At 53.9% G+C, this 27,179-nt stretch overlaps 1 protein-coding gene and 1 pseudogene across 1 annotated transcript; one reads left to right on the top strand and one right to left on the bottom strand.

Annotated features, from left to right (window-relative positions):
- Positions 1 to 2,043: 2,043 nt before the first annotated feature.
- Positions 2,044 to 2,905, bottom strand: LOC132227898 (proteasome subunit alpha type-2-like; annotated as a pseudogene).
- A 9,591-nt stretch (positions 2,906 to 12,496) lies between these two features.
- Positions 12,497 to 26,746, top strand: DISP2 (dispatched RND transporter family member 2). Its single transcript, XM_059704916.1, has 8 exons — positions 12,497 to 12,648; positions 17,820 to 18,149; positions 18,459 to 18,488; positions 18,634 to 18,757; positions 19,034 to 19,149; positions 19,345 to 19,472; positions 19,839 to 19,936; positions 22,269 to 26,746. The coding sequence occupies exons 1-8, from the start codon at positions 12,536 to 12,538 to the stop codon at positions 25,521 to 25,523; spliced, it is 4,194 nt and encodes a 1,397-aa protein (XP_059560899.1). The 5' UTR covers positions 12,497 to 12,535; the 3' UTR covers positions 25,524 to 26,746.
- Positions 26,747 to 27,179: the final 433 nt, after the last annotated feature.

The following is a 27,179-nucleotide window of genomic DNA, read 5'->3' as shown; positions in this document are numbered from 1 at the left end:
CCTGCCAGAGGGAGCGTCCAGGGCCACAGCCATGTCCTGGTCATTGATCAGTGATTCCTGGGCGACCAGTTCCCTCTCTAGCTCCAGCTCAGACCAGCCATTCTCAGCCAGGGCAGGGAGACGGGGGCAGGTATGGCCTCCCAGGGGCACTGGCCATCTTGTTGATTGACAGAACTGGGGGGAGGAGAAGAGCCAGGCGGTCAGGCTGAGGTGAGTGCCGGCCACTGGCTGGATGACTGGCGGGCTCCCCAGGGCTCCTGTCCCTCCTTCCCTGTGGCCCCTCGTGTTTCCCTTGGACCCTCTGCTTCACGGGGACTGGAAGGGACCCTGGGGACACATGGGGGAGAGGGAAGGTGGGGGTCTATGGCTGGAGGAGACCCTTGCCCATCCCCGCCTCCTTAAGCCCTGCAGAGAGAGAAGCCACTCACAGAGGCTGTGCAGGCTCCTGTGAGTCTGTGCCTCGCGGGCGGGTTTCCCTCCTCAGGCAGCAGGACCAGCTCCAACAGGAGGCGGCTGCAGGAGCCGGGGAAGCTCCTGACCACCAAGCGGGGGGCCCTGCAGCAGGAGCAGGAGGCCAAGGTCCTGGCCGCAGAAGAGAACGAGAGGCTGCGGCAGGAGGTAGGCAGGTGCCCGCCTCCGCCCCTGCAGGGCAGCTTATAACGGGAGAGTTCACACTGTTTAAGTCCTCAGAACCTGCTGCATAGGTTGCATCTCAGCTCAGGCTGGCTGCGTGTTCAGTGCTCAGTGGCCACACGTGGCAGGGGCTGCCCGATTGGAAAGTGCACTTGGCCATCCCATGTCATGGGCCGTGTTGGCCCTTCCCACGGGTGTGATCACACCGAAACGGCATCTCTGTGACGTGGCCCTTTTCATCTTTTGGGAGCGGATGCCCAGCAGTGGAGTCACAGGGGCGTGCGGTGTGGGAGCCGTTGCTGATCTGGGTTTTAGCGCTCACCTGCATGAGGCAGACTTTGGAGGAAGAGAAACGTCACTTCAGGAGCCAGATCAAGAACCGGAGCAGAGCCGGAGCCTTCAACAAATGCTTCAAATGCAAAAACTTCCAGCATCACATCGGAGAAGTCTCTGAGCCTCATCAAGGAGCCCCCACTCCTGAGAGAAGGCAATGGCCGCGTCCTCAAAGTTCCTGTCTGTGCTGGACGCTGCGCCCTGGGCTGCGGGACCCGGGCGGCGCCGGCACCGAGGCTGGAGGGTCCGATGGGGTGAGGCTGAGGGGACTCTGTCGGCGGAGAGGAGTCGGGAGGCTGGGGACCCCAATCCCGGGTTTGGGGGCTCAACCAGCCTCAGGCCCGCCCTGCGCAGCCGGGACGCTGCCCACAAGCCTCCTCCTTCGCGCCACCAACGCTCAGCCGCGCGCTGAACCCTGCAGGTCCGTTAACCGAAGCCACAGGTCCGCCCCGAGGACGACACCGGAAGTCCCCGCCAAAGTTCTTTTTATTGTTGAGTAGTATTCCATCAAAAGCACGCACCACCATTTGTTTATTCATTCGCCTATTCATGGACATTTGAGAAGATCATGAGTTTTAGCTTTTCCAAACAAAGCTACTCTGAACATTCAAGGATAAGCCTTTGTGAGGATCTGTTTCCATTTCTCTCAGATATGCTACTTTTTTCTTTTTTTATTAAAATATTTTTCAATTACAGTTGGCATACAATATTACATTAGTTTCAGGTATGCAGCATAGTGATTAGACATTTGTATACCTTACAAATTGAACACCCAGATAAGTCTAGTTCCTATCTGCCAATAGATATGTTACTTTTTATATTTATTTTTTGGACTTAACAGTTTATTATTATTATTTTTTTAAATATATTTTATTGATTTTTTACAGAGAGAAAGGGAGAGGGACAGAGAGTCAGAAACATCGATGAAAGAGAAACATCGACCAGCCGCCTCCCGCACACCCCCCACTGGGGATGTGTCCACAACCAAGGTACATGCCCTTGACCGGAATCGAACCTGGGACCCTTCAGTCCACAGGCCGACGCTCTATTCACTGAGCCAAACCGGTTTGGCAGTTTATTATTATTTATAAGTGTCATTTTAAAAGCATTGATCCATTAAATCATGTAGAAATAAATATGCAAAAAGTTGGCAAAACAAAGCATACTTTAAACTTGTTTAAGTATAGAGATAATCTGAAATTCTGGATTTTTCAGTCACTTCATTATTATGCTGTGGCAGCCAAGTAATCCTTAACTTCAGTTGGAGTAAGCCTCCTAAATCCAGCTTCATGGCAGATTCCAGCTGCTACATTATCTTCTGTCACTGCCCTTCAAAGCTTTCCTTCAGGGTTAATAGGGCTGTATGAACGGCATCTTCAAGTTCTAGATCTTCATTATATCTTTTCTCAAGGAAAGTTTCCCATTCACCTGGTTCTTTCCCACTGCTGTGGCTTTCCAGGCAAAGTAGGCTCTTGATGGATCTAAATAAAATAAATATGGTCACCCTCTCATTCCAACCGCAAATTAGTAAAACTCTCCAATGGGCGAACATTACGTGACGGGGCGTATTCTTGCACCACAGAAGCTACTCTGCACCAGCTGAGCGGTGGGAATGGGTTCTTGGTAAACAAAATAAGATTGCTGAGTCAGATCCCAGCTCTGTGCCCAACACTCTAACCTGGGCGCGGGCCACCATAGCCAAGCCTGTATGTTTGGTGACTGGCTCCACTTTGTGTACACTTTGCTCATCATACAGAAAGGATTTCTGTTTCTCCTCAGTTGCCAAATACCACACCATTTGCAGCTTTAATTCCCACTGAAGCGGGGTGGGGGCTCCTCCAGCTACAGCAGCTAAAGCACATGCAGTCTGGACAAGTTTACCAGACGGCTGACCGTGATCAGCGAGGAGCTGTAACCTGCCCCAACCACACTCTGCCATCTTTACCCGGAGACTGGGTATGTAACTTTTTATCTGTTAATCCTCACTGGAGGATATTTTTCCATTTATTTTATAGAGTGGAAGGCGGGGGGGCGGGGGGGGAGAGAGAGAGAGAGAGAGATTGGGTGCCTCCTGCATGCGCCCTTGACCAGGAATCTAACATGCACAGGCAGACTTCTAACCACAGGCCATGGCTAGATGTGTTACTTTTTTTCATTTAATTGATTTCAGAGAGGAAGGGGGAGGGAGAGAGAATCATGAATCATGGATTGGCTGCCTCCTGCACGCCCCACACTGGGGATCAAAGTGGGCATGTGTCCTTTTGTCCTGATGGGAATCAAACCATAACCTCCTGGTTCAATAGGTCAACACTCAACCACTGAAACACACCAGCCCAGGCTAAGTGTGTTACTTTTTAAAAATGAATTTAATGCCGTTCAGGTGCAGGTAATTCTCCCAGGCTCTTTTAAGGACAACCTAGAACAGTGACTGTTTTAACTTCTCTGCTTTCTCTTGCAATTTCACATGGTTCTTGTTTTTGATTGAAACAGGAGCCACCCAAGCCCTCTGCCTGAGCATGGAGTCTCGGCTGGCCTCGGTGTTGCCCCACACTGTGAGCTCCAGGGTGGGCAGCAGGAGCTCAGTCCAGCCAGGGACTGTCATCATGGGAGATATTTTCCTCCTTCTTTAACCAGAAAAAATTAATTTTTAAAAATATGTAACAGCCAGGCTGGCATGGCTCAGTGGATGAGCATTGATCTATGAACTGATCTATAAACCAGGAGGTTACGGTTGGAGTCCTGGTGGGGGCACATGCCTGGGTTGCCAGCTCGATGCCCAGTAGGGGGCATGCAGGAGGCAGCCAATTGATGATTCTTATCAGTCATGTTTCTATCTCTCTCTCTCCCTCTCCTTTCCTCTCTGAAATCAATAAAATATATGTATGTATATTTAAAATATGTAACAGAAAAAACACAAAGCATAAACCACAGAAATGGATATATATATATATATATATATATATATATATATATATATATATATAATGTTTTCATTACTACCCAACAATAGCTACACTCCAACGTCACCAGATACTTACTGGGCACCTGCTAAGTGCCAGGAGAACTGCTAAGGGCCAGTCCCTGGGAATACTAAGGTGAGCACACAGTCCGGGGGGGGCAAGCAACATTAGAAGAAAGGACCAGGGAGATAGGAGTACAGGGGTACCTACTGTGTCTGCAGAGCGTAAGGGGAGGCCAGTGTAGCCAGAGCACACAGAGCAAAGGGTTGTGGCCCAAGCAGAGGTCAGGCTTAGTGGAGACCGGAGCACAGGGGCTTGCAGAGTGCAGAGCAAGTTGGCAGCCTGGACTTCAAAACCCCAGGCTCCTTTCTGTCTTGTCTAAGTTCCACCCCAAAAGCCCCTTTTTCTGACTTGTTCAATTTCCACTCGCAATATGGCTCCCTGGGTCGCAGCAGCGCATTTGAGCACTCAGGACCGGGACTTGGTATTCAGGGCACATCGTCCACCTGTCCCTTCCACCAGGTCACTATTTCCTCCTCCACCCATGGAAGCAGGTGAGAATCCTATCTATTTGGCAGGAATCAGTTGATTGAAGTGTGTGAAGCAGCAAAAGGCCTGGGGTTCAGTAGCAGCTCCACAAATATTTCGGGCCAGTCCCTGGGTGCTGAACAGTCTTGCCAGGGCCTGAAACCCCTGCCTTGGTTCCTGTTACCAGACCAATCAGGTAATGGGTTGTCCCCTACTCTCTCCACCTGCTACACACACACACACACACACACACACACACGTGCAAACTGCTTCCAGCTCCTCTTTGCCCAGATAAAGATTAGCCCATCCCCCCTTGTCCCCTCCCCACCCTCTGCCCATGATCCTCCCAGTGCAGCTGAGCCATCCCACCCTATACCAGTGATTTTCTTTTTAATACATTTTATTGATTTTTTACAGAGAGGAAGGGAGAGGGATAGAGGGTTAGAAACATCGATCAGCTGCCTCCTGCACACTCCCTACTGGGGATGTGCCCGCAACCAAGGGACATGCCCTTGGCTGGAATCGAACCTGGGACCCTTGAGTCTGTAGGCCGACGCTCTATCCATTGAGCCAAACCGGTCAGGGTTATACTAGTGATTTTCAACCTTTTTCATGTCATGGCACACATACTAGTGAACTACTTACTGAAATTCTGCCGCATGCCAAAAAATACATTTTTTTGCTGATTTGAACCCCCCCAAAAAATAGGTGTAATTTTGATTCATTCACACTAGACAGCTATTGTTGTGTTGGCTGTTATCACTTTTTTATTTGACAATCTAAAGGAAAAGAGGTCAGTGCCCCTGACTAAATAGTCAGGTATTGCATGTTTTTAAAAAATTCTTGTGACACACCGGTGTGCTGCAACACGCTGGTTGAAAACCGCGGCCCTATACAAATACACCCGCGGACCTGGGAGAGCCTCCGACTTCCCCCTGACCCCTGCTCTGCACTCTCAGGTAAGAGTCTGGCTCTGCTGGCTACGCAGGGCACAGGAGGGGCTCTCTGTGCGAGCCTGTGGTGGGTCTGTGTGGCCATAGTCTCTCTGGGTAGAAGTGTCTGTGTACTGAATTGGTATCTGTGCCCCTGTGTCTCTTAGTGTGGGTGTCATGCATCTGTGTGTGTTAGTCTGTGTCTCTCATCAATGCAGTGTGGGTCTGTGTGCTGTGTGTCTGTGTATCTGTGTCTGTTCACCTGCCCTGGTCCCATTCCTGGCCAAGCCCCTGAACCTCCACCTTCTGCTTGACTTATACTTGAATTTATAGCCTCTGCCATGCCAGGCAGGGGGGTTTTGCCGAGGGGTGAAGGGATTGAATGACTAGTTCCCTTTCAGAGCCACCAACTCCTATCCCTCAAGCACTTGTTCCGAATCGAGGAGACAGCCCAAGGCCTTTTTGTTTTTTAGGTTTAATTGACATATATTAGTTTAAGGTATGCAACAGTTTGTACCTTTTGATCCCCTTCTCTCATTTCACACCCCCCCCCCCCCCCGCCCCCGCCACCTTTGATAATCACCAATCTGCTTTCTGTGTCTATGAGCTGAGGGGTTTTTAAATTTTTTTGTTTGTTTTTGTTTTCTGTTTTTTTTTTAAATAGTCCACATATAAGTGAGATCATACAGTATTTGTCTTTCTCTGTCTGACTTATTTCACTTAGCATAATGTCTCAAGGTCCATCCATGTTGTTGCAAATGGGAAGATTTCCTTCCTTTTTTATGGCTGAATAATATCCGTGTGTGTGTGTGTGTGTGTGTGTGTGTGTGTGTGTGTGAACATTTGTGCTTCTATGTTCAGCAACTATATGAGTACCAGAGAGCCCTGATGTTAAGAATTTAGTCTTTCTGTTACATAATGTATTCTAATTTGTGGGTCAGGAAAAAATGAATGTACTGTGTGCGCACTTGGTCCATTCTGGGGTTGTCCATTGTGACCCCCCTGCCAGCCCCAAGCAAGATGAGGCCAACCTTGGCACCATCTTGAGTTCCTTAGTAGTCCATCCAATGAGAACACACTTGTTGGTGAATGACAACTTAGCTCAGACCCCAGGCCTCCCACCAACTTCCAATCCTGGTGGGAGGAGACAGGAACAAGCAGCTAGGACTCTGGAAGACTTTCCATTCACTTGCAAAGGTCTTTGGGTCCCTGGATCTTCCATAGGTCCCTCCCACTAACTCCATCCTGCTCTTCCCTGCTCTGGGTGAACTGATGTCACCAAGCCATCCTCTCCCACCTTTATGCCAGGTGTTTACTCAGGAACAGGGATCTATAGGATCACCATGAAAATCACATGGTAGGCACACAACATGAATAATTGACATGATTGACATTGACCCAAGTGGAACTGAATCTATAATAATAAAAGGGTAATATGCTAATTAGACCAGACGTTCGGACATCATTTCGGATGTCCTTCCAGATGAAGCCATGGCCGGAGGGAAGCCCCGGTCCCGGGTACCAGAGGGAAACTGGTGCCGGCAGCCAGGGGAAGGAAGGCCTACTCTTGCACAAATTCCATGCATCGGGCCTCTAGTTAATATATAATTGTGAGTCTGGGGGTCAAGTGTGAAGGTGTGTGGTTCAGGGACCAGTGCATGATGCTTTCATGTCTCTGTCCACCCACCATGCGGGTGAACCCACTGTATCCATTCAACACTCATATCTGGCACCTACTCAGTGCCCAGCTCCATACTGGGTACCAAGATGAGCCAGAGGGAGCAGTTCTATCCCTTTTATCCCTTGAATGGGCTGTGTGTATACATCCCTGAGAGAGAATAAGGAAAGGTGGAGATTTAGATTACAGTAAACTGAAACTTACCTGTTGAATCACAGGTGTTCCTTGTGTCACTCTCTGTACTTGCCCCATAAAGATGGAGCCAGGGAATTACTGTGGTTGGGAAGCTGTGGATGGAAGACGGAAGAGAGAAGGAAGAGAGGTAAAGGCAGGGGCAATCGATCAGCTCTAGTCCTGCATGCCAAGGATGTGTTTGTGTGATGGTGGTGGTAAGCTTCCAAAATGAAAGCAATCTCTTACACTTTGTAGAACACTTTACAGTTTAAGAAACATTCTCATACATCCTTCATCTTCAACCTCAGAGATAAAGCAGACAGATGCTTCTCCCATTGTACACATGAGGCCCGGGGAAATTAGGGGTTATGCTCAGGGGAGGCCATGGAGGTGTAGCTAGGCCTGGAGCCCAGAACTCAGCTCTTGGCAGCTGTGCCATTGGCTTCCCGCAAAAGGAACAAAAGCCCGGCCGGTGTATCTCAGCAACTGAGCGTCAGACTAAGAACCAGGAGGTCATGGTTTGATTCCCGGTCACATGCCCAGGTTTAAGACTCAATCCCCAGTGTGGGGCGTGCAGGAGGCGGCCAATCAATGACTATCTCTTATCTTTATGTTTCTATCTCTCCCTCTCCCTATCTCTTCCTCTTTGAAATCAATATATATAACAAATATAATATATATATATAAACAAAAGGCCATCCTGATCCTCAAGAAATATTTCTCCTTGAGTAGGCATTTCCCACCAAAGGAGCCCTTCAGAACACCCAAGACCACTCAGGTTGGGTACTAAAGAATGAGCCATTGGGTCGCAGCTGAGCGGCAGGGCAGGCAGAATGGCCCAATCTAACCAGACATCCTGCAGGAAAGCAACACAGAGTTGAGCAAGAGAGATTTTCAAGTAACAGGGGGTATGAGCAACGGCTAACAGAGGGAAATAGAAGATCATAAGCAGTAGCCAACAAACAGCTGAGGATCTGAGCAGAGACTGGGCTGAGAAAAGTGGGATAGGGGGAGGGGGAGATGAGGAGGCTGGGTGGGGCCTGTCTGGGTGTAGAAGCAGAAGAATCAGGGTTTGCCAGTGCAGAGTGTCTCCCTTAGTGTCATGGAGTTTGGCTGTGATTTGGAGGACAGACAGCCGACAGGGTGGGGACAAGAACCCACACTTCCTAACTGGCCCCACCCCACCTAGGAGGACTCAGCCAGCTCTTGAGCAAATGGGAATGCACAGCTGAACTTGGCACTAACTTTCAATATCCTGTTGTTGAGTGAATGAAGGAAGGAATAATGGTCAGGCAAGTGATCAAGTCTGAAGACCTTTGTTGGAGGTGGGGTGGGGGTGGGCACAAAATCAGCACCAGGGAGAGAACAGGCTTCTCGCTGCAGAACTAAATGACCAAAGCTGCTGCTTCTTGTCCCTTTCTCTCCCACAGGTCAGGAGGTAGGAAAGTTTCCCAGTCATCTTCCTTTCCCACCCTGCTGCTATGTCCTCCAGACCTCTAGCCGCCTTCTCAGACCTTCCCAATGAAGAGTGGGGAGCAGGCACAGCCATCGGCCCCATAGCGCTCATCCACCCCCTGCCGGTTACAGCCTTCTCTTCAGCTGCTCTCATATTTTCCATCTGTTTCTCTCCTTTCCTCTCACTCCCTTCCTGCCCCAGCAGCCCATCCTCTCTCCTGCTGCTTCCCCTCCTGTTCATGTTTCCTCCCTTCCTGGCTACCTCCACAGCCTTCCTGGCTGGCTGGCTTGCTCCCAAACCCCAACCACACTACAGGGCCCCGATGACCTGACTAGGCCAGAGAAGGGAGGGTGCCGGCTCTCGCCCCTGCTCCCCCAATCCCTCCATTGCTACCACCAGCAGACCCAGCTCCTAGGCCTGGAACTGGTCCTACCATAAAAATAGTCATGGAAGGAGAGGTGGGCAGGGTAGGAAGGGGCTATTTCCAGGCATCACCGAGCCTGGATGGGGCAGGGACTGCTCTCACATGGTCACAGGAAAGCCCCTAGTCCTGGAGCCTGCCTCCCCCTCATCCCCCATGCAGCCACCCCCATGGCAACCCCCACTCCCCAGGCTTTACCAGGTCCTAGGAGGCAGAAGCAGCCTGGGAAGGTATCCCACCCCTAGAGTAGGAGCATAGCCCTACCCCTGCTCCCTCAGGATCCCAGGCAAGGTCTTATCTCTCTTCTCTTCCCTCGGCCTGTGGCAAGAGGCAGAGCAACTCCTCTGACCTTGGGGCCTCCGGAGTGGTTCCAGCCAAGACTGAAGGTTAAACCACCCTCTTCCCAGGCCTCTGCTGGCTGAGGCAGTAAAGCATTGATTTTACTTTCTATTCGTTCTGGTTTCTTGAGTCTGGTCCCTGTTTAGGGACAGGCACAGGTTCACACACATTCCCATTGTCCTGTACCTACAACCATGCACATGCACCCATATGCATATATCTGTGTACACAGCAGGCATGTGTATGCACCACCCGTGCACATGTACACAGACACAGCTATTTTTATGTAACGAAGCACACACCCGTGTGCCCACACACTTGCATGCACTTCCTACATAGTGGACACAAAAAAAAAAGGTAGGACTTGCCACTTCCTACCTTTGGTCTCCTCCCACCCTCCAGCTGCCTTCCTCCTCCTCCTCCTCCACCGCCTCCTCCTCCTCCTCCTAATCTTCCTTTTCTCCTCCTCCTCCTCCATTCCTACAAATCCTGCAATTCCCCTGACCCTGCCTCCTGTCTCCTCCTTGCCTCTGGCCCACAGTGAGCTCCTCGGTAGCCTCCCCAGCCCCACCCTCACTTGGAAGTACAGTCAGCTTGCAGTTCCTAGCATGGCAAAACCTCTAGTCACTCCACAAGGGTTCCTGGGTGATGGAAGGGAGAAGATGAGATTGAGATAATTCTGCTTCTTTGTTACAGATAGAATAAAATAAGGCCCAGGGAGTGGGAGTCATATCTCAACTCAAGGAATGGAGAGAAATGAATCTAGCTTCCTCCCTTTTGTCTGCTCAGTACTCTGGTTTCATCAAAGCAAAAGGCCCAGAGCTAGGAACGGTCACTGCTGTCTGCCTCCCAACCCTCCAGCACCATCCCCTGCTAGGGCCCCAGAATCTTGAGTCCTCTACAGCAGGGGGCAGAGAGAAGGGAGAAGAGGAGTGTCGATTTGGGGTGAGATTGGCACTGACTCTAACATTGTTCATTTGGCTTTCCACAGGAGCACTGCCATGACGGTGGGCATGGCCATGACCCTGGCCCTGGGCACTGCCTGGAGGGGAGCCACGCCAAGGGTCCTGTGGGCCATCCCCTGGTTCACATCACTGAGCAAGCAGAACAAAGGCACAAGAATGGGAAGCCTGAGTGGGTTTCCCTGCTGACCTGACATGGAGCCTGAACCAGAGTCTTTTCTTCCTAAGAACAGCCTCCTAAAGGCTATGTTTTATTCCTTTTTTTTTTAAGAGAGAGAGAGAGAGAGGGAGAGAGAGAGACATGTGAGAGAGAAACATCGATCAGTTGCCTCCCGTACACGCCCCAACTGGGGATTGAACCTGGGTATGTGTCCTGACTGGGAACCAAACCCATGGCCCTTAGGTGCACGGGATGATGCTCCAACCAACTGAGCAACACAGGCCTGGGCACCATGTTTTACTCTTAAAAGAGCCTGTCTTCCTTCACATCCAACCTGTCGCTCAGGGGTCCAGCAGTCTCCGAGTTCCCTAGCTGTGAGAATGGGGTACCCAGCCAGGCATTCTTAGAACCTTGGCTCAGTGGTCCCCATAGCATCTGGCGGTATAAGGCCACCTCTCCTTTCACTTCTGCTTCCTCCCATCAGAGGGCCTCACATGTGGCCTATCACATACACCCTGACCTGGTGGGCCTTCCAACGTTCCATCTTACTTCACTTTATAGATCAGAAACCTTTAATGGATCCCTATTGTCCAGACGTATTTCTCACCAATCCCTGAACATACATTGAACTTTCCAGCCTCCTTAACTTTGCACAGTTCCTCACTGCCACCACCATCCCTGCCCTATCCCCAGGTCAGTAATTCCTTGCTTCCAAGCCACCTGAAGCTCCACCATCGATGGAGTTTTCCCTAAAGCCCATTAGGAAAAGAGAAGTCCGCTCTCTGCACACTGCCTCCTTCTCTGTAGCTTATATCAACTATCACATGGGCCTGACCACACCCTACCCAGTCAGCACCAATTTATGGGCTAGCCTTTTATCTCTCCAACCAAACTAAGGTACCCAGGGCAGGCCTACCACTTCTACACATCTAGATTTCCCTACCCCCGCCCCTTACTGACCTATGCCTTGTACAGAATGGCATTTGCACACAGCTTTGGGATATCTACACTCCAAATGCTTCTGGGTTCAAACTCTCCCCCCAGCCCCATTCTTCAACCAAGGCACTTCCCTGCACACACATCCAGCCTGCTTGCTGTGAAACCCTTTCTGCTTATGCAAACCCTACATCTGGGACCCTCTCCACTCGCCAACTCCCAGACTCCTTACATTGCCCTTATCTATTCTAGTCCTGCCACAGCCCTCTAGCCAGGCCTAGCCACAGCCCATCACACCTCCCCTCCCTCACAGTCATTCCCAGACGGGAAAGGCAGCAAGTGAGTGGGTACTGGGTACTTCCCAGGCTCAAGTAGGGTCATTATCAGAAAAGGAACCAGGGATTCTCTTGAGTGTCTTTCTTCCCCCTCTCCATTGCACTCCACGCAATAACAGAATTGGGGCTCCGTGTCTGATGGGCGCAGACTCAGGTCCAGGTCCAGATGAATGTACAGGAAGACCCAACTTGAGCAGATGCCCAGCCCCACTGGGGAGGAAAGGGGGTCGCTGATCGGAGCCGAGAGAAATGTGGGCCTTCACTCCTCAGTGCCCTGTGCCGTGCTCCCTCTTTCCGACTGGTAAAGTCTGCATTTCAAGTTGCGAGGCTCTGCACACTGTGCCCGGGTCGCGCTTCCTGGTTCCTTGCGGCGAGACCGATGCCGCTGAGGAAAGGCCGGTGTGCAGACCACAGCCAGAGAGCCGGACTCCTAACAGCGGCTCTCAGACTTGGCCTGGTTAAGGGGCCCACACCGCCAGCCCGGGGTCTCCAGGGTTAGCGAGCCTCCAGCTCCCGGCAGCCGGCGCCGCGGGTAGCCTCTGACCCCGCCCCCCGGCGCCGCGCCCATTGGTTGGGCTCCGGACCGGCCCCGCCCAGCAATCGGCCCGCCCGGCGCCTACGCATGCGCAGGAGCCCACCCCGAGACCGCTTCAGCACCAGCGCCCGGACAGCGGCACCGCCCACGGGCATGGACCGAGGTAGCTGCAGCAGCGGTAGCGGTTCGGCTCCCGGCCCGGGTCCGGAAGGGGAGCAGCGGCACGAGGGGGACCCTCTGGCCCCAGATGGCAGCTCCCCGGACAGGTAGGGCAGACCACTCCACAGACCCAACTCTCAGACCTTCTCAGCACCCCCGCCCCGGGTATCCCCAGTAGCCGCCATACATCACCCCATGCAATCCCAGCCCCTGTCGGAGCCCCTTCCGGCGCCTCCAGGCTCCAGGCCCCCTGGCCACGCCCTCATTCTGCCAAATCAATTTTCTCTCTCGCTGATACCCCCTACTGTCAGCTCCCACCTCCCTCGTCGCCCCGGGGGAACTGCCCCTCCCACTGTTCCTACCATACCTCTAAGGCCCGGGGTTCCCCCCACCCCACCCCATCCCACTCCACCCCACCCCCCACCCTACCCCACCGGCCTTCCGAGCCACTCCCTTTAGGCCCTGCCCACTCGCCTTCTCAGTGAGCCCCCAGCCTGCGGCCACCTCAGCCCGGGTTCCAGCGTGTCAGTGTGCTGGAGGGAGTGTGTGTATCGTAGACGGGAGGCTCGCCAAGGTGTGTGCCCTGGGGAGGGCGGACACTCGGCGGCCATGCCAGGGACTGTCTTTGTCCACTCTACCCTGCATGGCCAGCTGCGCACGTGTGGGCCAGAGTCCCCGCATGTGGCAGCTGCCTGACTCTCTGGAGGCACTAAAGTGGGCAGGCTCAGAGGCTCAGGCCACCGTCAGAACCATCTCCCGCCCCCCGCCCCCCCAAGGAGCCCCAGGAGGGCGGACGGAGGAACACATTCCCCGCTGAGGGCCCAGATCTTGGTGCTCCCCTCTCTCTGCCTCCACCATATGTGTGAGGGAACAGCCCAGCCAGGTAGCAATATGGCGCAATGTCTGTGCCCTGCTAGGTCTGCCGCCTCCAGAATCCCTCCCCTGACATGACACTGCCTTCCCATCCTTCCTGGGCTGAAATAAGAGGCATTCTTTGGAGGCTCAAAGCAGAGGTAGACACATGGTCTCCAGGCTGCTCCGATTAAAATGTACAGTCTGTACCTCAGAGCAAGAGGATGCCCCACAAGTGAAAAGAAATGTTTCCTTCCCTCTATTGTTAACACATCAGCCTGGACAGATTTAGCCACCTTTGCATCTGAAAGGCCCAGAGTTTTCTTCAAAGGGGTGAGACACAGGGTGGATGTGTTCCTGGACCAGGGTCTACCTGGGAGTGTCGCCTGACCAAAGAGCCAGGAGTGGACAGAGCAGGAAGAGTAACGGGGCAGAGCAGGATCCTGGGCCAGGAGCCTCCCCAGAAGGGACTGGAGAGTCATTTGGCATCTTGGATATTCTGCCAAGGATCAACACTGTCTGGTCTGCTCACCTCCCCTGCACATGAGGGTCAATCCTGAGCACAGGAATCACTTGCTCTCCTCCAACAACTCCCTGGGACCTCTGGCGCCTCTCTGTACATCCCCAGAGACGCTGGATTCTAATCAGGCAAATTGACTCTGGAGGATAGATTCATAGTGAATATGATGGCGTGCCTGTGTGCGCCCACACACAGTCCTTTACTAATGCATTGACTACAGAGCAATTTGAAAAGCTCATTCTTTGTGTTTTTATTTTCCTACTGGTGTGAGCTGCTTCCCCATCTCCCCTGGCCACTCTGCAGGGTCACATGGATGTCCATATGGCTATGTGTCTGTGGATTCGGGGGAAAGATTAATGCACATGTGCATTGCCCCTTATAAGCCTCCCAAGTGGGGACCCTGTGTCTGGAGCCCTGTCAGCAAGGCCCTGAATGCTGTGACTTTGGCCTCTTAAGGAGGCCTGCATCACTACTTTCCAACTCCCTGCCTGCCTGTCTCAGTCACTTGGCTTACAAGCCAGCCGGCCCAGGCAATCAGCCCAGAAAGTAGCTCATCCCAGTCAGAGCCATGGAACTGAGAGGGTGAGAATGAAAGCCTCCTGGGGAGGCAAGGTCTGGAGTGCTTAACTCATATTATTACTAGGTCTCCTGAGCATAGAGGGCAGCAGGGGCTAGCAAGAGAAAGCTTTTATTCTGAGGAGAGTTTGGCTGTTCTCCTTGAAAGAGTTGCGACAAAGGCCCAGTCCTACAGCAGTCAGAATGTGGAGTTTTCACATTTTACCATATTGCCCTGGCTGGTGTGGCTCAGTTGGTTGGGCATCATCCCATGCACTGAAAGGTGTTGGTTCAATTCCCAGTTAGGGTACATGCCCTGGTTGCAGGTTTGATCCCCGGTAGGGGGAGTGCAGGAGGCAGCTGATAGATCAATGTTTCCCTCTCCCTCCCCCTTCCTCTATTTCTCTCTCTTTGAAAAATCAATTTTAAAAAATTCTACCTGTTGACAATGACGGGCACAGTCAAAAAGAGTGACATTTAGGAACAGTAGATCCTAGGTCCCTGGAGAGGGAAAGAAGGGGTTAAAAGAAAAGGGATGGCTCCAGGAAGACCTTAGTAAAAGCAAATCAATGGTGGAAGCTGGAATCTCCCTTGAACAGAAGCCACCCAAAGGAGTTAGACTTATGAGGTTTGGTAGACTGGTCAAGGGAGTGTGCTCATGGTCTCCCCCAGCGCCCCCTGGAGTGCTGACTTCCCTTAATGAAAAAGAAACTGACGTGCTAAGTGGGACCGTGGCTCCTAGGACAAGTCAAGTACTCAGTGAGTGCTTTAAGGCCTTGGGAAGTTGGAATAAGCATCCTTGTTGCCCCACCCTCCTGACCTCTGGAAGGCAGGCCCTGCTCTAAAGAGGGAGACCAAGACTAATGGGTCATCTTCATTCTTCAGAATCCAACCCAGACCAAGCACCGTGCTCAGTGTGTGGTAGGTGCTCACAATATACCTGCAGAATAAAAATCTTAAAGAGGTAGATGTCCACACTTAAACACATAAACCCAGGCCATTTACGCAGCTTTCTTTTGGCCCATGGAGATGGGCCCATAAGGTCTTTTAACTGGCAGGACACTGGTTGCTATGTCATTAACTTTATGGGGTCATCTGAGGTCTTGCTTTAGAACAACATTGATCAAATTCCTATTTTTCTAAATGTTGTTAGTAAAAAGAAAAGTATCAGTGATTTAAATCATGACATCAAATTCCGATGAAGCTTTTGATGAACGAAAAAGAAAGTATTAAAAGAAAGGAAAGTATTTATAATTATATATGTAGTGAGATTCTCAGGGTGTGAGGAGTTCTCAAATAGAGATATATTATCTGAGGTGCCTAAAGAGGTCAAATTGTAAATATAAATATACTTCTTAAACTACATGCTCCCTGCAGCACTGAGTGTGAGGAGGGGCAGGAAAGCAAATGTGTCCCCACATATGTTATATCTGTTAATACCAAACCTGGGAGGGATCATTATCATCATACCCTTATGCCACAGACAAGGATGCCAGTGCTCTGAGAATTGTGTGTCTTTCCCAAGGTCCCAGAGCTAGAGGATGACGGGCCAGGAGGACACCACCACTGCTCCCCCATTTTGTTCTCAGCATAAGGGTCTGCCAGCCTTCTTGGAGGAAGAGGATGAGTTTGCCTATTCTTTGCCGCTCCTCTGCTTGGTCCCTGGGCAGAACCCCGCCTCTGTGGGCAATGCCCACTGGCATCAGGACTCCGGCCCACAACCCCTTCAGCAGTGCAGCAGGCAGGGCTAGAAGCCTGGTTGGTTCAGCATACGCCTTGCTCTCCCACAAGGGCTATGCAAGCTCTGGCAGGCCACAGGATCCAGGGAAATGGAGGGAAAGAGGCAGGGCTCTGGCAAGGCGACCCATCCCAGAACTCTGTTCTGTGGCCATCTCCTCGTGTTCTAAGTCTGGCAATTCTGTCACTGTGGGGGGTGGACTCCATCTGCCCCCACACCCAAGGGGTGCGCTGAGTCCCTACACAGAGTGTTGCCCTCATTAGTGATTTTGGAAGAGACAGCTATTTCTGAGTCCTCCTGGCAAGTTCCTGGGGGGTCCCAACTCTATCTCCCAACTGTGCACACCCTCACAAAGCAAACCTTCTGTCCCATGGCCCAAGGTTGGTGGAAAGGCAGTAACTGCCTTAGCCACACGTTCCCTGTCTATGCCCAGCCTTGTGAAGGCCGAGCCCTCCTCTGGGCTCCTTCAGCCCTCTGTGACCTCTCCCACAGCACTCAACATGTTAGACTGTCCACATCTCCCGCCTGCTCTGAGTGCCTAGAGGACAAGGGCTGGGACTTCTGTATCCTAGCACCACTATTAACAGACTGTCTGACACTCGGTATTCATTCAACAAACATTCCCTGGGCACCTTCTGTGCGCAAGGCACTGAGGATAGAGAGATGAACAAATGCTTCAGGCCCCTGCTCTCCTATAGCTCACATTTCATATGAGAAACAGGCAATAACCATGACAACTATATCATATAATGTCCAGTTGTGACAACTGCTCTGAAGAATTACAAAGCACGTAGGGGGATGGAGAAGTGGTGGGTGATTATTTAGAGAGGGTAGTCATGGGAGGCTTCTCCAAGAAGGTAATCAAACTGAGAACAGAGTGTGAGCCATGCAATTACCTGGGAGAGGAGCAGTTATCTGTGGGGACAAGAGTGTGGCAGGTGCTCAACAAATATCTAACAAGAGAATGAACCAATGACTGCAACAGAAAGAAAACAGGACTGCAAGTCAGAACTGGGCTCAAGGCCCAGCTCTTCACATCTCACTGAAACTCCGTTTTCAAATCTATAAACAAGGAAAGTACTTCCCCTGTAGGTTCTTGTAAAGCGTAATTAGGTCATACATGTAAAAGCATGTTTGTTGCCTAGCACAGTGTCTGGCATGTAGCAGGCTGAAAATAATTGTGTGTGTGTATGTGTGTGTGTGTGTGTGTGTTTTGAGTGCATGGACAGATGAGTCAATAAGACAATGGACCCCCAAGTAGATTGGGGCTATAGATCCACGGTCCCCACCCTCCTTGCCTGTCCTCCAGGACTAGTAATCGAAAACTCTCACCCTAGCCGGTTTGGCTCAGTGGATAGACCGTCGGCCTGGGGACTGAAGGGTCCTGGGTTCGATTTCGGCCAAGGGCACATGCCCGGGTTTTGGGCTCAATCCCCAGTAGGAGGCGTGCAAGAGGCAGCCAAACAATGATTCTCTCTCATCATTGATGTTTCTAGCTCTCTATCCCTCTCTCTTCCTCTTTGAAATCAACAAAAAAATATTTTTTTTAAAAAAAGAAAGAAAACTTTCACCAGTTTGCCTCACCCAATCTTCCCTGCCTCTTCTCTCCCCAGGTCCCAGAGCAAGGCTGTGGCCCCTGAGGCAAGCCCAGAAAGGAGCTGCTCCCTTCACAGCTGTCCCCTTGAGGACCCTTCCAGTTCTCTGGGGCCTCCACCGGCAACTTCTACCCTCCAGCCTGTGGGCCCGTCCAGCCCCTTGGCCCCTGCCCACTTCACTTATACCCGGGCACCAAAGGAATACCGAGGGGGCAGTTCCCTGCCAGGGCTTGGGGACCGAGCCGCTCTGTGCTCCCATGGCTCCAGCCTCAGCCCTTCCCCAGCCCCCTCACAGCATTATGGGGCCTGGAAGCCCCCATCTGTGCAGCACCACGTGATCAGCGTCAGGTAAGAGGGGTCTAGCAGCCTGCCAGCTGCCACTGGAAGGTAGGGCTGGGCTAAAAAGTAGGTCCACCCCCACCCCCCCGGACCCCCTCTACCCCCCCTACCCCCCGGGATCTGAACTCCATCATTCAGGCAGCCCAGGATGTCCCCTGCGTCTGATGAAGGAGGCAGCTTGGATGGAGGAGGAAGGGTTGTAGCTGTGGTATGAGAAAGCCTAAAAGGGTTAATGCCATCATCCTCTATCTTCCTACCCCCACCTCTCACCCTGTAAGAGGACTCTGACAAGCAAGTGTCTTTTCTTCTATTCCACAGGCAGGAACAGGCCTTCCGGATGCCGAAGAGGTAGGCCTAGGCCTTCTCTTGACCTCTAGAGTGACCAGGCTATGCCCACTACAGGTCCACTACTCCTTCTTGGTGGCTCCTAAGCTCACCATCCCCTCTACCTCACCCAACACCAATTCATGCGGGCTCTCCTCCTCTTTCCCAGCTATTCCCAGCTGATTGCTGAGTGGCCAGTGGTAGTGCTGCTGCTGTGTCTAGCTGTCATCCTCCTCTGCACCCTGGCTGGACTCTTGGGGGGCCACCTGCCCGACTTCTCCAAGCCCTTGCTGGTGAGGGGTCAAGGGGAGGGAGGGGGGCCCCAGGCCTGGCCACCTCAGCTCAGTCTGGGGCAACAAGTCAGAGTGGCCCAGCTGGGGGTGGGGTGGCAGTGGTGAGCTCTCAGCCTACAGAGAGAGTTGGGAAGAGGGTATAGAGGTGATACTCCCGTTCAACAATCCAGGCAAGTAGGCTGGCCTTCCCTGCTCCAGGGACTCAAGGGCGCAGAGCCAAGAAGGACCAGAGGGAAAACCCCTCCTCCTACTTGCCTCATCTTCCTCCTCCCGCAGGGCTTTGAGCCTCGGGACACAGACATTGGACGGAAGCTAGTGGTCTGGAGAGCACTGCAGACCCTCACGGGCCCCAGGAAGCTGCTTTCCCTCTCCCCAGACCTTGAGCTGAACAGGTAATGGGTTCCCATCCTCCCACACCACTGAGGGGAATGGGAGAAAAAATGAGGTCTCCAGAGAGAGGCCACTGGGTGACCTCCGCAAAGGTAGGTCAGAGGGGCTTGCTGGGGACCTCCGGGGAGTAGCGTCTGGCCTCCTCTGAGCACCCCACCCCTTGATGATGCCTGGCATTGCTTTTCTCTATACCTCAGCTCAAACCCGCACACCACGCTGAGCCCCACACCCTGGAGTAGTGCCCAGGAGGGCATGGTCCGGCCCCGGAGGATGGTGGAGCCCCTGGAGGACAGAGGGCAAGAGAATTTCTTCTGTGGCCCCCCTGGTAAGCTTCAGCTTGGCCAGTTCGTGGCTTTAATGGTGGTCCCGACCCCCACCTACTAGAACAGAAGGGGCCAGAAGAACAAATTTGGGCAGACAGAAAGGGAAGGAAGCAGCTGGCTATATTCAAGCGGAGGAAGTTGGGTTATATTTGGGAAGATGAGGCAGGTCTCAGGTGCTCCAGCCAGGTAGAGTCAAGCTGGGTGTGGGTGGGGCACACAAGCTGGGACGCAGGCCCAGGATGAAGCAGCCAGGAACAGGTTTCAGCCTCCTGAGAATCTGAACCTCATACGGGCCCTGGGTAAGAATCTTTCCTTTGGTGGGCCCAGGACCTGGGGCAACAAGGGCTGAGCTTTGGGGTGTGTTGCAGAGAAGAGCTATGCACAGCTGGTATTCATGTCCACCTCAGCGGGAAGCCTGTGGAACCTACACGCCATCCATTCCATGTGTCACATGGAACAGGATCAGGTGAGCTGACTGGGGAGGTACCAGGGGCTGGGTGTGGAGGGAACTAGGACACCAAGAACCTGACCCCGAGGAAATGCTGCTGAGCCAGGACTGCCAGAGTGGCCTGGGGAAGAGCCTTCCCTGCTTAGAAAATGATCCCAGTGCTGCTGAGAGGCTCCGGGGGGGGGGGGGGGGGGGGGGGTGTGTGTGTGTGTAGGAAGAGTCAGCTGTTTCCAGAAGAGCCAAAACACAAGTGTTGGAAGACAGAACATGCAGAGCCTGGGGCTTTCCTAAAGGTCCTAAAAAGGAGCTCAAGACTGTTAAAGAGGCCCCAGCCCAAGGGCCCAGGCCCATCAATCCAAGCGGTGCACACGGGTATCCGCCAAAAGACACTGCTGAAGAACATGTGCTCTGCCCCCGCCAGTCTGGCTCAGTGGATAGAGAGCAGTGATGGCGAGCCTTTTGAGCTCGGCGTGTCAGCATTTTGAAAAACCCTAACTTACCTCTGGTGCTGTGTCACATATAGAAATTTTTTGATATTTGCGACCATAGTAAAACAAAGACTTATATTTTTGATATTTATTTTATATATTTAAATGCCATTTAACAAAGAAAAATCAACCAAAAAAATGAGTTCGCGTGTCACCTCTGACACGCGTGTCATAGGTTCACCATCACTGGTCTAGAGCATCAGCCCCCGGACGGAAGGGTTGCAGGTTGGATTTCGGCCAAGGGCATATACCTCAATTGCAGGCTTGAGGTAACCAGTCAATGTCTCTCTCTCTCTTTCTCTCTCCCCCCTTTCTCTCTCTTCCTCTCTTCTTCCCATCCACTTTCTTTAAAAATCAATGGAAAAATATCCTTGGGTGAGGATTAACAAAACAAACAAAAAAGACCATGTGCTCTGGAGTCAGATGCTGATTTCAAGGCCAGCTCCAATACTCCCTAGGGCAGTGGTTCTCAACCTTCCTAATGCCGAGACCCTTTAAAACAGTTAGTTCCTCATGTTGTGGTGACCCCCAACCATAAAATTATTTTCGTTGCTACTTCATAACTGTAATTTTGCTACTGTTATGAATCGTAATGTAAACATCTGATATTCAGGATGTATTTTCATTGTTACAAATTGAAATAATTAAAGCATAGTGATTAATCACAAAAACAATATGTAATTATATATGTGTTTTCCAGTGGTCTTAGGTGACCCCTGTGAAAGGGTCATTCGACCTCCAAAGGAGTCGCGACCCACAGGTTGAGAACCTCTGCCCTAGGGGAATTCAGACTGCTGACTACCAGCGGCCCTCCCGCAAGCTGTGTGACTTCAGACATGTTTCTTAACCTCTCAGTGCCTCAGTCTTTGTATATATAAAGTGGGATAAGCCCTAGCCCGTTTGGCTCAGTGGATAGAGCATCAGCCTGTGGACTGAAGGGTCCCGGGTTCAATTCTGGTCAAGGGCACATGCCTGGGTTGCAGGCTCAATCCCCATTGTGGGGCATGCAGGAAGCAGCCGATCAATGATTCTCTATCATCATTGATGTTTCTATCTCTTCCTCTCTGAAGTCAATTTAAAAATATTTAAAATAAATAAATAAACAGAAAACAAATAATAAAGTGGGGATAAGAATGGTATTTCCTCATAAGGATGTTGTGACAAGTAAGATAGAGTTTGTAAAACTGTAACATAATGACTGGCAATAGTAATCTCAATAGATGTTACCATAGTCACCATGATCTCAGCGCCAAGGCCATACATCCAGCCGGTGGCAGAACAGAGCCTCTGGTTCCCAGGCGGGTGCTCTCTGTAAACTACACCAGCTGTTGTGATGTGTAAACTACAACAGCAAGTGGGAGAGAAAAGGAGGCATGAGGTCTGATAAAGACACAGACCTGTGCCTAAGAGGGTTGAAGCAGACAGAGGGTGGGGGGGCGCGAGGGTTTGGCAGTGACTCCGATCCTGGAATGTTTTGGCCTCCGCTTTTCTCACCGTTTGCTTCCAGTTCCCTGGACCTTTGGCCCTGTTCCATCTGTGACTGCCACTTCCACTCCGACTCCTGGCTCAGACAGTGTAGAGTTGAGGTGTGTGACCTGCAGGGGCCCTTAGGGCAGGACCTCTCAGGCTGGGGCCTCAGCACCATTCCTGAAGCTCCTCTTTGATGGAGTCAAGATGTTAAGTGCTGACACCTGGGCCACGAGCCAAAGGCAGCTCTGAGACAAGCCAGTTCTGCTGGGTTGTCAGGATGCCTCTCTCCCTCCGCTCTGCAGCCTGAAAGGAGGTGAGAAGGCCTTGGACAGGGCTGGGAAACCCGCCCCGGCACTGCCCTTGAGCTCTCTCCTGCTCTCTGTGCCCTACAGATTCGCTCCCATCACCGCTTTGGGGCTCTGTGCCAGCGCACAGCAGCCAACGAGTGCTGCCCCAGCTGGTCCCTGGGCAACTATGTGGCAGTGCTCTCCAACCGCTCCTCCTGCCTGGACACGACTCACGCAGACGCAGCCCGCATACTGGCCCTGCTCCGGACCTGTGCCCTCTACTACCACCGTGGGGCCCTGGGGCCCCCTTGTCTGGGACCTGGGCAGGACAAGCCCTCACGCTGTGCCCAGCTTCCCACCAAGTGCTCCCGGAGCAGCGCCGTCTACCAACTTCTGCACTTTCTGCTGGACAAGGACTTTCTGAGTCCCCAGACTGCTGACTACCAGGTGCCCTCCCTCAAGTACAGCCTGCTCTTCCTGCCCACCCCAAAGGGCGCCTCCATGATGGGCATCTACCTGGACCACCTAGCCACCCCCTGGGGGCTGTCTGACAATTACACGTCCATCACTGGCATGGATCTGGGCCTCAAGCAGGAGCTGTTGAGGCACTACCTAGCCCAGGACACGGTGTACCCCTTGCTGGCCCTGGCTGCCATCTTCCTCAGCATTGCTCTCTACCTGCGCTCCTTCTTCCTCACGCTCATGGTGCTGCTAGGGGTGCTGGGCTCCCTCCTGGTGGCCTTCTTTCTTTACCGAGTGGCCTTCCGCATGGCCTACTTCCCCTTCGTCAATCTGGCGGCCCTCGTCCTGCTCAGCAGCGTCTGCACCAACCACACCCTCGTCTTCTCCGACCTCTGGCGCCTCAGCAAGAGCCAGCTGCCCTCCGGGGGGCTGGTGCAGCGCGTGGGCCGCACCATGCATCACTTCGGCTACCTGCTGCTGGTCTCCGGCCTCACCACCAGCGCGGCCTTCTACGCCAGCTACCTGAGCCGCCTCCCGGCCGTGCGCTGCTTCGCCCTCTACATGGGCACGGCCGTGCTGGCGCACCTGGCGCTCGCGCTGGCCTGGCTGCCCTCTTCGTTCGTGCTCCACGAGCGCTACCTGGCGCGCAGCTGTGGGGGCCGGGGGCAGGGCCCGGGGGCCGGCAGCGCGCCCCGGCGGCTGGCGCTGGCGCTGCACCGGCGGCTCCGCGGCCTACGGAGGGCCGTGGCCGGGACCTCCCGCCTGCTCTTCCAGCGCCTCCTGCCCTGCGGCGTCATCAAGTTCCGCTACATCTGGATCTGCTGGTTCACGGCGCTGGCGGCAGGGGGCGCCTACATCGCCGGCGTCAGCCCCCGCCTGCGGCTGCCCACGCTGCTGCCGCCCCGCGGCCAGGTCTTCCGGCCCAGCCACCCCTTCGAGCGCTTCGACGCAGAGTACCGCCAGCAATTCCAGTTCGAGCGGCTGCCGGAGGGCGAGGGCGGCCACATGCCCGTGATCCTGGTGTGGGGCATCCTGCCCGTAGACACTGGGGACCCCCTGGACCCTCGCAGCAACAGCTCCCTGGTCAGTGACCCCGCCTTCTCTGCCAGCAGTCCCGAGGCCCAGCGCTGGCTGCTGGCACTCTGCTACGGGGCTCGGAACCAGAGTTTCTTTGGTGCCCAGCCGGAGGGCTGGCCCACGCTGTGCTTCGTGGAGGCCCTCCAACACTGGATGGCGAGCCCCAGCTGTGCTCGCCTGGGGCCTGGCCTCTGCTGTGGCCCCTCGGGCTTCCCCTGGGCGCCCCAGCTTTTCCTGCACTGCCTCAAGGTGATGGCTCTGGAGCAAGGCCCAGAGAGCACCCGGGACCTGGGGCTCCGCTTCAATACCCAGGGCAGCCTGACTGCCCTGGTCCTACAGTTCCAGACCAGCTTCCAGTACAGCCCGAACTACAGCCAGGCTCACCACTTCTACTCTGAGGTCAGCCACTGGCTGGCGGCGGAACTGAGCAGGGCGCCTCCCGGCCTCCGCCAGGGTTGGTTCACCAGCCGCCTGGAGCTGTACAGCCTGCAGCACAGCCTGAGCACCGAGCCCGCTGTGGTGCTAGGCCTGGCTCTGGCGCTGGCCTTTGCCACACTGTTGCTGGGCACCTGGAACGTTCCGCTTAGCCTGTTCTCCGTGACGGCGGTGGCAGGCACGGTACTGCTCACCGTGGGGCTCCTGGTTCTACTGGAGTGGCAGCTCAACACTGCCGAGGTGCTCTTCCTCTCTGCCTCCGTGGGCCTCTCGGTAGACTTCACTGTCAATTACTGCATCTCCTATCACCTGTGCCCACACCCGGACCGCCTGAGCCGCGTGGCCTTCTCGCTGCGCCAGACCAGCCGCGCCACAGCCATGGGGGCTGCAGCCCTGTTTGCCGCCGGTGTGCTCATGCTGCCCGCCACGGTGCTGCTCTATCGCAAGCTGGGCATTATCCTCATGATGGTCAAGTGCGTCAGCTGTGGCTTTGCCAGCTTCTTCTTCCAATCTCTCTGCTGTTTTTTTGGGCCAGAGAAGAACTGTGGGCAGATCCTCTGGCCCTGTGCCCACCTGCCGTGGGACGCCAGAGCCGGAGAGCCAGGTGGGGAGAAGGTAGGCCGCCCACGACCAGGGCCACCCGGGTCCTGCTCAGAGCAGTATGAGCTACAGCCCCTGGCACGGCGCCGGAGCCCCAGCTTTGACACCAGCACAGCCACCAGCAAACTGTCTCACCGGCCCTCCGTGCTCTCTGAGGATATACAGCTTCACGATGGCCCCTGCTGCTCCCGGCCCCCACTGGCCCCTGCCTCACCAAGAGAGCTGTTCCTGGACCACCAGGCAGTCTTCAGCCAGTGCCCAGCCCTGCAGACCTCCTCCCCTTATAAGCAGGCTGGCCCCAGCCCCCAAACCCAGGCCAGGCAGGACTCCCAAGGACAGAAGGCTGAGCCGGTGCAGGCCTCACCAGAAGCCCCAGCCCCAGCCAACGCCCCCAAGCCCAAGGCTGTAGAGCCCCCTGATTGCCTCTGCTCCTCAGCCAGCACCCTGGAGGGGCTCAGTGTCTCTGACGAGACCTGCCTAAGCACCTCTGAGCCCAGTGCCCGAGTACCAGATTCCATGGGTGCCTCCCCAGACGACCTGGATGACACTGAGCAATCAGTACCTGAGCGAGGCCAGCTGAACGGGAAGCGGGACACCCTGTGGCTGGCGCTGAAGGAGACTGTGTACGACCCATCACTGCCTGCCTCCCACCAGAGCAGCTCATCCTGGAAGGGCCGAGGGGGGCCAGGGGAAGGCAGCCCTGTGGTGCTGCCCAACAGCCAACCAGATCTGCCAGACGTTTGGCTGCGCAGGCCCAGCACCCACACTTCAGGCTACAGTAGTTGAGAGTGGCCCAGGAAGGCTGGGTCAGGGTACAGAGCCTGGACCAGGGTGCAGGCAGGGGCAGCATCAGGCCGGAGCTTGATGGTGTTTTCCCATGTCAGCATGGAGAGGCCTCACCCTGCAGCTTTGGATTTTAAACCCTGACAGGCATTCCAGCCTTGGTCCGGGCTGCTGCTTACACTCCACATCTGGAGGATTCCGTGGGGAGAGTCTTTGGAGGGGACACGCCCAGCTCTCCTTGTGACCTGCTGAGGACTCCTGAGCCCCCACAGTGCCAGCCAGGACCCGCCCCAGCGTATCTCACCAAGCAGGAGTCCCGGGGAACCTCAGCAGCCTCCTGGCCTCGTGCTTTTCAGGGGCTCTTTGTCAGGACACTTGCTTCTCTTTGGGGAGCTTCTCTGTGCCAGAGTGGGTCTGGGGCCTCTGTCCTGAACTGCCCTGCTCCCCTCACTCACCCAGTCTGACCAGAAGTTCAAGGCCAAGCTTGAGGTGGCGGGAGCAGGAGAAGGAGGGCTGCTCAGCCTCAGAGCATCCCTCTTATATTGCAGGCTGGTCCTTCCTAGGAAGCTGCTGTGGCAGGGAGAGTGGGTGCCCCTGTTAATCGGAATCCGTTCCATCCCTGCCTTAGGTTACGGAACACTTCCATACTTTTCTCCTTGGACTCTCACTTCCCGGCGGGGTAGCCTGCAGTTGGCCAGGTTCTTTTGCCCCCAACTAAGCTGATTTACCCAAAGCCACGTAGCTAGTACATGGCAAAGCAGGATCCCACACTCACTCCACCACTACAGCTCCCACTCTCCTGGCCACCTACCCCAAGGCTGTCCTGATCGTTTACCTCTAGCACCTTCCTGTGACCTGCCTTCTCAGATGTCTCTGAGTAAGCCCCACTCTCTCCCCTCACCCCACTTTACCTTCATTTCCAGAGCAAGCCTGGAGTTCCTCCCCATCCTCCCTGTGTGTCACTCCAAGTTCAGCTGAGGTGCCTCCCGGCCATAGGGTATCCTGGCTAATCCGATTCCCAGGTTCAGAGTGAGGGGCATGCCTCCCCACCGGAAGAGACACTGAGGGAAGTAGAGGGGGAGCAGAGTTCAATGAAGGCCAGAACCCAGGGCTGCCCCTTTGGGACTGTGAGGGTCTGAAGCTGTTCCCCAGGTAGGGTCCCCAGCTTCCTGAGGACAGGCATCCCTGGTGGCCAGCAGCAGACCAAGGGCCGCATCCTCCTCTCCACATCGAGGTACATGCCATCCACCTCTCCACATCGAGGTGAGTCTCTTCGGGAGGTTTTATCCCCTGTCAGAGCTCATGACGCTCAGAGCGTCAGCAACTTCCTAAACACCTGCTCTGCATACGGTACTGCACCGGGCAGAGGAAAATCGACATCTTCCCTCAAGGAGCTCACCTTCTGCCTGGGGAAACGGTTCACACATCTGTGCCTGTCACCCTCAGTATTGCTGGAGCTTGCGTACCAGGACTGGGTAACCAGGAAGGCTTCCTGGAAGAGGAACAACTTGCACTGGGCTTCAGAATCCTGAGTATCTCAGACTGGAAGGAATGATCCTCCGCTCCAGCAGTTTTCAAACTTGGTAGCCGCAGGACCCTTTCTTCAAAGGATTATTGTATGGAAACACAGTATATAGAACAGATAAAAAGCAGCTACTC

Source organism: Myotis daubentonii, chromosome 1 (genome assembly GCF_963259705.1).
Source record: "Myotis daubentonii chromosome 1, mMyoDau2.1, whole genome shotgun sequence".
NCBI lineage: Eukaryota > Metazoa > Chordata > Mammalia > Chiroptera > Vespertilionidae > Myotis > Myotis daubentonii.
The sequence above is the reverse complement of the archived record's forward strand: the minus strand, read 5'-3'. Positions and strand labels throughout refer to the sequence as shown.